The sequence below is a fragment of the Adiantum capillus-veneris genome, chromosome 7 (assembly GCF_014529385.1).
Source record: "Adiantum capillus-veneris isolate H3 chromosome 7, ASM1452938v2, whole genome shotgun sequence".
Taxonomy (NCBI): domain Eukaryota; kingdom Viridiplantae; phylum Streptophyta; class Polypodiopsida; order Polypodiales; family Pteridaceae; genus Adiantum; species Adiantum capillus-veneris.
Window position 1 is genome coordinate 59,294,671 of NC_140937.1, and position 12,045 is coordinate 59,306,715.

Here is a 12,045-nt window from a genome sequence, read left to right on the forward strand (position 1 = left end):
TTTAGTTCTTGCATGTTTATGTCAGTTTTTCAACCTTGATCACACATTATGGTGGGGTTGCCTACCGATAGAAATGAAAGCAAGTCCAGGACTTAGTATAGGCTGACAAGTTATGCGAGCAGGTCACTTTCATGGAAAGTTGAGAAGAGGTATTCTTGCATGTTCCAGTATCTTCAGAAAGTCTGAAACCTGATCATTCATTCATACACCTCTTAGTTGTGTTACAATAAAGAGAAACAAGAACTAAGAAGGTAGCAAGAGTTTAATAAGATCAACATCTAATACAAAACCTTCCTCTTACGTTATATAAGTCACATGCCTTACAAGTTAAGAAGTTATTCAAACATCAGTAACATGTCAAAAGTGTTGAGTATATAATGGTGCCTAAACACATCTTTGTCTTCCTTAGATGTTGAGTGTCTTTCTATGTTAGAGGCGAGCAATAAAGTTTTCTAGCTTGCATGTAGCAAGATAGTTGGACATAGCTATAAATGTTCAATTTTTGCATTGGGAGAGTCAAGGTGTTGCTCAATTGGCACAAATGTTTTGCATTGTGATAGGGAGAGCGTTATCCAATTGGCAGGTAATTCAATATTTCATGTGAGGAAAAGGCACATTGATGTCAATATCACACTCTACTCATGAGGTGCTTAATTAGGACAACCACATCGAGCTTGTCAAAAGTCACATATATGGTAATTTTGTAGATCTTGTTGTGAAGCGTCTATCCTCTGAGTGATTTGCACTCACTTATGAGTCATTGGGTACATATACAAACTCTACACACCTTGTTCGTATCTAGCTTAAAGGCATTGTACCCTGCCCACCCATGTTCAACCTGGAGCCCACTAACCCTACTAACTATTCTATTCATTATTTTTTATCTAATAATAAGATCTCTCATACACAATTGAGATTGATGTTGTTACCCAGCTAGAGGCTACGTCACTCTTCCCTCTCACCCTTTCCCTCCTCTTGCTTGTGCTTGAATATTTCACGTTCTTGGACTCGAGTTTTATGTTCAATAGTGTTAGCCTATTTTGACCATCGTCTTCCCCTTTATGAAAAACCCTTTCATCTAAGGCTTACCTCGAGTCTCTGTCCTTGCTTGGAAGGGTGATTTTTCAAAAAGGGAGACTCTCTGGGCTCTCTTTGTGGGGAACAACGTGAAACTAGACGTAATTATTGGCTCAATTGATGTTGTTACCCACCTAGAGGCTATGCCACTCTTCCCGCTCACCCTCTCCCTCCTTTTGCTTGTGAGTGACTATTTCACATTCTTGGACTCAAGTTTTATGTACAGAAGCATTAGCTTGTTTTGACCATCGTCTCCTCCTTTATGAAAAAACCTTTCATCCAAGGCTTGATTTTTAAAGGGCGTCCCTTTGGGGGGAACAACGTCAAGGCCAAACTCACCAAAGAGCACACATAGGCTACACTTCCATGAACGATGCAAGAATCAAATTTTGAAACTGTTCAGAAAGGGCGTCCCTTTGGGGGGAACAACGTCAAGGCCAAACTCACCAAAGAGCACACATAGGCTACACTTCCATGAACAATGCAAGAATCAAATTTTGAAACTGTTCAGAATGGGCAGCCATCCCAGGCGGAGCACGAGCACGAGCACGAACACGACGAAGATGGTGGGGGCCGTAATGAAGAGGAAAAGGAGGGGGAGGGAGAGGACGAGGAGGGGCTTGCAGCTTCGGCATCCGCTGCAACAAGCAGCAGCAGAGTAAGCCAGCCCAAGAAGGCGTCTCTCAACGCCCTCGCCTTTCCCCTCGCTCGTGTCAAGCGCCTTATTAAGAACGAGGAAGATCTACGTGTCAGCTCTGAAGCAACCTATGTCATTACTAAAGCCGTGGTACACTACACCCCACCCCCCCCCCCCCCCCCCCCCCCCCCCCCCCCCCCCCCCCCCCCCCCTAAACACACACACACACACACACACATGCACGCACTGTGTGGAACCTGGATTTGTCAGTCTGTAGGACAAACGTTAGAGAAGTGAAAGAGGTTGACTACTTGATTAGGTGCAGTTTCTTCATTTAGTTCAAAGCTTCAGACTGAGCTCTCTCAAAAAGTGTAGAGTGTTATGTGCATATCAAGTGGTCATTGAATAGTAGGAGATACATGGAAGGCGGACTGAAAAGTAGGGTGTAGACAATTTGTAAAGTTCTTTTCACGACCAAATGGGCTGACTTGTGAGTTGGGCGCATAGGTCTTGTTGTCTAGCCATCAATATGAAATGGAAGTAAACTTGTCACTTTTTTGCACTCAATATTTAGTGGATGATCGTGGACATTGTGTTTGAGGTCAATTATCTTGGAGTTATAGATGAAGGAAAGGTAGCCCATGAGTGTAAATGAAGTAGAGGCCAAATATAGGCCCTCTTAAACACAAGGCTGCCAATGCAAGGCAAAAAGAAAAAACAATTGAGTTGAGAACGTGTTAGGTGCAACGGGATTGAAACAGTGACAAGATCTAGACTTTACACTTCCACAAATCCTTTCTTCTTTCTTTGCTTGAATATGTGCTACTTAGGTTCCTTTTATTACTTATAGAGAGAGAATGAGAGAGAGAGTTAGACATTTGTAGAGGGAGACATAAAGAGAAAGAAAACTAGATGGGGTCGTCACAAACCCTCTCAGGGCCCCCCCACACTGTTGTCAATGTGGTATTTGATCGCGTAAATGGAATGTACACACATGCAATACCTCAATGCAGACACTACTGACATGGATGGGGAATGTCAAACTCTTTAAAATGAAGCACCTCCGGGGCTGATTTGATGCACCTTTGGATCTGTCTCGATGAGGGGTTGCTGATGGCCACCAAGGGGTAGATTTGGGGCTGATTTGCACTCCCGATGTGAGAAGAAACAAGGGCTGACTACAAAAATGCGGATCTGGGTGCAAAAACGCAGGTGGTGATGGAGCCGATGATGGACAACAATTGGAGCACTTGATGCGGCGAGGGAATGGCCGAGAAGAGGTTGATCTTTGGCGCTACTGAAAAATGATGCAAAAAGTTGGCGGACCTGCTCCCTTTATAGGGAAAATATTGCTTATGTAAACTTTTTAGGACTTCGGTAGGGTAAACTTGAAAGACAAAGTTTAAAAATAGATTATTTGAAATGATTTATTAATAAACTTGTCTAGGCAAAGTTTTTGGGTGAAATCGTTGCACATCTGCCCACCCGCGAATTCGATTGACGGTGGGAATGGCTTGCTGTGGATTCGTCTAGTCGGGACTCCGACTCGGTCCCAGTTTCTCCCAGGTTGTTCAGCCAGTGTGAGGTTGTTTTCTCACGTCGAGCTCATGGTTTTGGCTGTGTTCCTTGGACACACAAGCTCTTGCTTGCCTTGGGTTTTTCCCCCCAGCCACTTTCTTGCCTTCCGAGGATCCTAGGGATATGTGGGCCCCTTGCGTTGATTCTTTCCCATTTTTTGGGATTTTACTGGTCGTGAGGGCTGGGCATGGGGGTCGACAGCCTTGGTCTGGGACCTATATATGGGACCCAAGGGGGACTCCCTTATGGCATGCAGTTTAGCCACAGTGCATGTCACCAGGAGGTGTATTTTTCCTGTTGCCTTCCGTAAATAAGTATTAGATATATTTATTTTATTTTTACTTGTTTGTCCCAAAACCCTTGAAAAGGTGCAAGTGGACATTGCATGGCCAGTGTGAAACGGCTGCAGCCAAATGGGTTTCTCACATCGGGGATCTAGGTCGGTCAAACAGGGACTGCCCGGGCCAGTTAGCACTGAATTCTGATGAGTATGGAAGCTCGTGTGCGCCAAACGGGAATTTGGGCCACTCGTCAAGTCACTGCAACTTTGTAAGTTGAAAGGGGCCAGTAAATTAACCCACATTGTAGATGTTGGTCAAATGGTAGTCTTCAATGATGGTCAGGAGACCGATAGGGACGCCATGGAAGCATCTCCTAAAATTTAGGGAACTGCTATTTTTTGACCGGAAAATGTGTTCGCGTCATTAGCTCTGGAATGACAAGGGGAACATTTTATTGCTCTGATGCCAAGTCAACTGACGCACCAGTTGAGATATTTTTAGCAAGGAAAGCCCAAACTCGGAAACTGGGCGACGTGTCAGCCTGTGAGCGATTCTGCCACTCTGGGAGGCAAAAACGAGCTGCATATCAACAAAGGGGGCGCCATTTTCAGCCTCAGGTGGATTGTAGCAGGTACAGAAGCTATGGAATGCTTACCTTGCCCTCTATGCAGAGTATGGTGACGGGAGTGATGCCCCGCACGCTACATACTGCTCTCTTTCTCCCCTACGTACAGTATGTTATGCCCCACTAGTGGGCTTCTCATTTGACCTATGTACAATTCTGGGGGTTTATGCGCGTTTGCCAAGGCAAGAGCCTTCTGAACAGGAACCGGATTAGCTAATTGCTAATCCCCCACAGGTACACACAGTTCCATCACGAAAGATTGCGAGTTTGGAGAGTTTTCTCGCGTGAAAACTCGTCCAATTCACAGGGGAACTATCCCATTGCGTGCGGGAGCCCTTGGGACATGCGTAGGCGTGTTCGCTCCGCTAAAAACGATCCGAAACAGGGAATTACAGCCTGCTGTGTTTTTCTGCAGGTTTAGGGTTTCGCACCTAAACTGCAAGGGAACATTGGGGGAGCCTCGTGAGAGCCTTGGGATGCGTGTACAGGCTTTTGGGCTCCCGGCAGTGAAAAACAGAGAATTACAGCCCGCTGAATTTCTGTGACAGCTCACCAGAAAGCTTCTAGATATCGAGGGAATCCGTCCTAGACAGGTGTTTTTGACCTACAGGGGTTTTTGTGCCGTTATGTTGTCGAAATCCGGTCGAAAACCTGCGTTTTCAGCCCTCGCCAGGTTTGGACAGCTTTGTGAAAGCTTGTGCTAAGTGGTCGGATCGTCTACCTTAATTTGAATAAAGAAATACTGAAAGGGGCACCAGTCTTTGGGGCCTACAGGGTGTCGGTCTCGTGTGCGTAGTGACATTCTAGTCGCTGGACGCAACTGTGTTCTCTTCCCTTCTCAGTGCTCTGTGTAAAGTTAACAGGTAATTGAAATAGTATCGCCCTCTACGTTGTACGGGCCGGTTATCTGGTTCCATTGATGGGATAGTCACTTTTTCTTCAAAAAGTGCAGCGTGGATTGTTGTGGGTGAAAGCAACACAGAGCTTGTCGATATGGCAGAGAAGAGAGACCAAGTACCTGAAGAGGGATCTTCCTTACATGGCACAGAGAAAATTCCTTCAACTCTTCAAGAAGAGGACAAGTTGTTTAGAACTCAACTGCGTTGTTGCATGGACATGTTTCAGCAGTTGACTAACAACCCAAGGATGTAGGAATTCTTACAGGCTCCGACACAGGGTTTTCAGTCTCCTACACAGGGCATGACTGAGCTGTTGCAAGAAAAGGAGATTTCCAATGCGCAGAGGACTCATGATGCTCGAGGGAAAGCCCATGTGGTTGAGCAACTAGCGGTGTCCAATGATCCAAAGCAACTTGCTTTAGCTGGACAGGAACCGTTTGTGAATGGTCAAGGGAGCAATGAACAGGCTATGCGTCAGACCCTTCCATTACCTAATACTTATCCTGGTTATTTTGGAGGTGGTTCAGTGTTTCAAGCTATGGCTGGACCTTCCACAGGTTATGTGCCAGGGAATGTGTTCGAGACAATGCAAACAGGCATGGGTAACCCTATGTATGCGAACATGGGTGTCCAACCAGGTTTTTCAGGGTGCCTGGAACACAATTTGGTATGGTTGGTTTTTCGCAGCCATACAGATATGACAGGGAAAACAGTTGATGCGAGTGCTGGAATGAACACTCATGGAGCACCACTGTTACAGGCACCTGTTTATGATAATGTGGCTCCTTTGAGTCAGCTTAAGGATTACAAGGAAGGTGGGCAGGGAGTGAAGTTTGAAACTTTCAGAGGAACTGAGGACCAATTGAAGGCTTTGACCTTCATACAGTAGTTCGATGCAGCTTATGCTGGAGGCAACTTCACGGAATCTTCAAAGATACGCAAGGCTGCCACTTTCTTGAAAGGGAATGCGCTTCAATGGTGGACCGCATTGTTGAACCAGGGTCAAGCCCCAACAACGTGGGTCCAATTCAAACAACTTTTTGCGCCTGCATGGTTGACAAACACTTTTGAAGTGGATGTGATGACGGAATGGCACGAGTTGAATGCTAAACAGTGTGCGGATCTGGAAGAGTACAATAAATGGTTTTGGGCCGCACTGTTGCCAGTCACCTCTTATAGGTTTGTGCCTTTGTTAGAACAAATTGAGAAGTACTGTTGCGGATTGCCCAAGAAAATCAGGGACTACTGCACAAAGACTACTGTCATGAATATGTTTCAATTGATAGAGAATGCAAGAGTGGCCAACAATCTGTCGAAGGGAGATTCCGATGGATTTAATAGCCACAAGAAAGGGTCCCAGGGCAAACAGTTTTCAGCCAAGGGCAATGTTGCAGCAAAGCCTTCTGAGTCTCCTGCAAAGAAGCCCTCCACTCAAGAAGCTGATACGTCCAAGAAGCAGTCTAAATCTTCTTCGGAACGAGGACAAGCACAAAAAAGGCATTTTTAAGGCAAAACTTTTCAAGAAAGGAAAGCTCTTAGGGAGGCCAAGAAATGCTACATTTGTGAACAGGAAGGACACTTTGCAAATGAGTGCCCACAGAAGAAGTCACAGGATAAGGATGACAAGTCAGACCATAAAGGGAAGAAGCCAAAGCCGAGTACAGGACTTGTTCCAGATTTGGTTGGAGATCAGCCAAACACAGATGCCACGGAGCTGTGCAAAGCTTGGGGCAAAGTTAGAGACCAGACAGTGCTGGTTTTCTTTGATCCAGGAGCCCGTGCAAATTTCATATCACCAAAATTGGCATCAAAGTTGGGCATTCGTGCAGAGGAGATGGGTATGACAGGCGAAGCAGGTTTGGCATGCCCAGGACATTCAGAGCCTGTTACTCCCATTCTGGGAAAGCTTCGTCTGCACATTCAGAGCTATGTGGATGCGGAAGAATTTCATATTATGCCGCTTGAGGGCTGTGATGTGTTATTGGGTATCCCATGGTGTTACAGGTTGCATGCTATGGTGGATACTTACAACAAAAAGATTACCCTTGTACATAGAGGAAAGACTCATGTCCTTGATGTAAAGCTTAAAGGCGAGTCTGTTCTAGTTGTTTCTGCTTCTGCTATTTCATCTGTAATAAAGAATCATCTTTTTGCGTACTTGATCTTTGCAAAAGAAGTACCTCAAGTTGTATCTAATTTGTCTACCTTAGATAAAGACAGGTCAACTTTTTTGAGTGGTTTCAGTGATTGTTTTTCGGACTCTTTGCCAGGGGAGTTACCTCCTAAGAGACCTGAGGATCATACTATAGATCTTGTGCCAGGTTCTAGTCCACCGAATAGACCACCATACAGGGTTAGTGCAACCCAGCAGAAAGAGATTATGGGTCAGGTCAACGAGCTTTTAGAGAAGGGGCTGATTCAGCCCAGTTCATCCCCTTTTTGTTCGCCTGTACTCTTAGTGTAGAAGAAGGATGGTTCATGGCGCATGTGCATTGACTATCGCGCCTTGAATAAGAATACTATCAAGAACAGGTTCCCCATACCGAGGATAGATGACATTCTTGATCGGCTTGAGGGAGCGTCATTGTTTACAAGAATAGACCTAAAGAGTGGGTACCATCAGATACGCATTAGGCCAGAAGATGTCCATAAGACTGCGTTCAGGACAACATTTGGTCTCTATGAGTTTCTTGTCATGCCATTTGGCCTCACAAATGCTCCTGCCACATTTAATAGAATGATGGAGAGAATTTTTAGACCACATAGAAACTTCGTGGGTACCTTCTTTGATGACATGATTGTCTACTCAAAGTCTGAAGAGGAGCACAGGGATCACTTGACCGCAGTTTTCAATGAGCTACGCAAGAATAGGCTACTCATCAATGCGAAGAAAAGTGAGTTCTTTTTGCAAGAAATTCACTTCCTTGGGCACATTGTTTCAAAGGATGGGGTACGCATGGATCCCGCTAAAGTGGAAGCAATTAGGTCATGGCTAGACTTGAAGTCCGTACATGACATTCGAAGCTTTCTAGGCTTATGTTCCTATTACAGGAGGTTCATCCGAAATTTTGCTGAGATTGCTTCTCCACTGCATGCACTGCAAGGAAAAGGAGTTACTTTCAAGTGGACAGCCAAGGAAATTTTAGCGTTCAAACACTTGAAAGAGAAGCTCACTTCAGATCTGGTAATTATTTTGCCAGATCTTTCTAAACCTTTTGTGGTTCAATGTGATGCGTGTGGCCATAGTCTTGGTGCAGTTCTAATGCAGAATGGCTGAGTAGTCGCATATGAGAGCAGAATTCTTTTGAAGACTGAAAGGAACTTGCAAGTCTATGAGAAAGAATTGCTGGCAGTAATTCATGCTCTCACTAGTTGGAAACACTATTTGCTAGGGGCTGATTTTGTTGTCCAAACGGATCATCAAACCTTGCGATATTTTCTTACACAGACTAAGTTGTCTGAGAAGCACATGCGATGGGCAAACATCTTGTCAATGTTCCATTTTCAGATTGTGCATGTGCAAGGGAAAAAGAACGTGGTGGCTGATGCGTTGTCACGAAAGCCCCAAATTTCAGCAGTGTCAATTCCGTACCATTGTGAACTAGGCGAAATGAAGACACAATATGCTGAAGATTCAGATTTTGCAAGGATCTATGACCAGCTTGTTGATGGGCAACATCATGAGCACTATATGCTTAAGAATGACTTTCTCATGATGCATGGAAAGTTATGCGTTACTAAACAGTTACGGCCAAAGATTTTGATGGAAAGTCATGCTCCACCTTATGGTGGGCATCGTGGAATTGATGCGACAGTGAAAGGGGTTGAGGCATTCTTCTATTGGCCAGCTTTGCGTCAAGATGTTGACACATTTGTAAGATCATGCTTAGTATGCCAAAAAGTCAAATTTGACATACAAAAGCAACCGGGATTGTTGCAGCCATTGCCGATCCCTGATAGGCCATGGGAAAGTATAGCAATGGACTTACAAGGACGCAAACAGGAAATGATGGGATTTGGACTATCATTTGTAGGTTCAGTAAGCAGGCCCATTTCATTCCTGTTAGGAAGAAGATAAAGCCACAACACATGGTCAAGATATTCATGAGCAATATCTTTAAATATCATGGGATGCCTCAGTCAATTGTCAGTGACAGGGATCCACGTATGACGAGTCTTTTCTGGAAGGCATTGTTTGAGAACATGGGCACTACGCTCAAGTTCTCTTCTTCGTTTCATCCGCAAACTGATGGACAGTCAGAAGAGGCAAATTCTACTGTCTTGGACCTACTCAAATGTTATGTCTCAGAGCACAAGGCAATTTGGGAACACCATCTCCCATTGGTTGAATATGCTTACAATAACACTGTGCATACATCAACAAGTAAGGCACCATTTGAGATAGTGGAAGGAGGAAAGAAAGTCCCACCCATTTTGCAGATTAAGGACAAGATATTTTAGGCACACAAGTATGTGCAAGATATGGATGAAACATACAGGAAGATAAAGATTGCTCTTGAGAAGACATAGGCTAAGCAAAAGAAAGCTGCTAATCGTCACCGTCGTGAACTTGTATTTTCACTTGGTGATTGGGTACTTTTGCGCTTTGAAAAGGCCAGGTTAAGGAAAAGGAAAGGCAAGGAACTCTTGTTTCCTAAGCTCAGTATGCGATATTATGGTCCTTTTCAGATTTCAAAAAAGATCAGCGATGTAGCTTACAGGTTAAAGCTACCAGAAGGCTGGAAAATACATAATGCTTTTCATGTCAGCCTTCTAAGGCCCTTTGTTGGTGATGTGCCAGAGAATATGCTTGATGAGGAACAACCCGAAGTGGAAGAATTGGATGAAATCCTTGTTCCTGAACAGATATTGGCAAATAAAGAAAGAAAGGTTAGAGGAAAGGTTGCAAGACGCTATTTGGTGAAGTTCAAGAACTATCCATCATTAGATGCCAAATGGATGGAAGAGTTTGAATTGCTTGATTCACCTCAGCTATTGCAATTGTATCTTGAAGCCTTTCAAATGGAACCCACAGTGACTTGATGCAGCCTTTTTGGAGCAAGGCAAGAGCATGGTTCATGATGCTCAAGAGAGTAGTTAAGCAATTGTATCTACTCTTTCCATAAAGAATTTAGCTAGAGAAGTTTGTGCTTGAGAGTACACTAGAAGACTTCTATGCTTGATATATGTGTCGTAGCCAGGTTGGTGGGATTGTTTAATCGTCCAACGCTACATTTCCGGAAGCATGTATATCTTGGATTCCCATCATAGAATATATGTGATATCAGGAGATATTTGCATGTATTATTGGCATGTAAGCGAGGTCGCTTGTAGTATTTCAAGGGTGGGGTGTGTCACCAGGAGGTGTATTTTTCCTGTTGCCTTCCGTAAATAAGTATTAGATATATTTATTTTATTTTTACTTGTTTGTCCCAAAACCCTTGAAAAGGTGCAAGTGGACATTGCATGGCCAGTGTGAAACGGCTGCAGCCAAATGGGTTTCTCACATCGGGGATCTAGGTCGGTAAGACAGGGACTGCCCGGGCCAATTAGCACTGAATTCTGATGAGTATGGAAGCTCGTGTGCGCCAAACGGGAATTTGGGCAACTCGTCAAGTCACTGCAACTTTATAAGTTGAAAGGGGCCAATAAATTAACCCACATTGTAGATGTTGGTCAAATGGTAGTCTTCAATGATGGTCAGGAGACCGATAGGGACACCATGGAAGCATCTCCTAAAATTTAGGGAACTGCTATTTTTTGACCGGAAAATGTGTTCGCGTCATTAGCTCTGGAATGACAAGGGGAACATTTTATTGCTCTGCTGCCAAGTCAACTGACGCACCAGTTGAGATATTTTTAGCAAGGAAAGCCCAAACTCGGAAACTGGGCGACGTGTCAGCCTGTGAGCGATTCTGCCACTCTGGGAGGCAAAAACGAGCTGCATATCAACAAAGGGGGCACCATTTTCAGCCTCAGGTGGATTGTAGCAGGTACAGAAGCTATGGAATGCTTACCTTGCCCTCTATGCAGAGTATGGTGACGGGAGTGATGCCCCGCACGCTACATACTGCTCTCTTTCTCCCCTACGTACAGTATGTTATGCCCCACTAGTTGGCTTCTCATTTGACCTATGTACTGTTCTGGGGGTTTATGCGCGTTTGCCAAGGCAAGAGCCTTCTGAACAGGAACCGGATTAGCTAATTGCTAATCCTCCACAGGTACACACAATTCCATCACGAAAGATTGCGAGTTTGGAGAGTTTTCTCGCGTGAAAACTCGTCCAATTCACAGGGGAGCTGTCCCATTGCGTGCGGGAGCCCTTGGGACATGCGTAGGCGTGTTCGCTCCGCTAAAAACGATCCGAAACAGGGAATTACAGCCTGCTGTGTTTTTCTGCAGGTTTAGGGTTTCGCACCTAAACTGCAAGGGAACATCGAGGGAGCCTCGTGAGAGCCTTGGGATGCGTGTACAGGCTTTTGGGCTCCCGGCAGTGAAAAACAGAGAATTACAGCCCGCTGAATTTCTGTGACAGCTCACCAGAAAGCTTCCAGATATCGAGGGAATCCGTCCTAGACAGGTGTTTTTGACCTACAGGGGTTTTTGTGCCGTTATGTTGTCGAAATCCGGTCGAAAACCTGCGTTTTCAGCCCTCGCCAGGTTTGGACAGCTTTGTGAAAGCTTGTGCTAAGTGGTCGGATCGTCTACCTTAATTTGAATAAAGAAATACCGAAAGGGGCGCCAGTCTTTGGGGCCTACAGGGTGTCGGTCTCGTGTGCGCAGTGACATTCTAGTCGCTGGACGCAAGTGTGTTCTCTTCCCTTCTCAGTGCTCTGTGTAAAGTTAAAAGGTAATTGAAATAGTACCGCCCTCTACGTTGTACGGGCCGGTTATAGTGCGGCCCGGGGGGGGGGGGGTTCCTTGGGTGCTCCAAAGGGGAGCAGGTGG

At 45.0% G+C, this 12,045-nt stretch overlaps 1 protein-coding gene across 1 annotated transcript in view; it reads left to right on the forward strand.

Annotated features, from left to right (window-relative positions):
* Positions 1 to 1,497: 1,497 nt before the first annotated feature.
* NF-YC10 (nuclear factor Y, subunit C10) overlaps positions 1,498 to 12,045 on the forward strand; it is a 57,422-nt gene continuing 46,874 nt past the window's right edge. Inside the window, exon 1 of the mRNA XM_086517227.1 lies at positions 1,498 to 1,864. Coding sequence (XP_086373353.1) covers positions 1,559 to 1,864 — 306 coding nt within the window. The 5' untranslated portion in view covers positions 1,498 to 1,558. The remainder of the gene's footprint in view (positions 1,865 to 12,045) is intronic.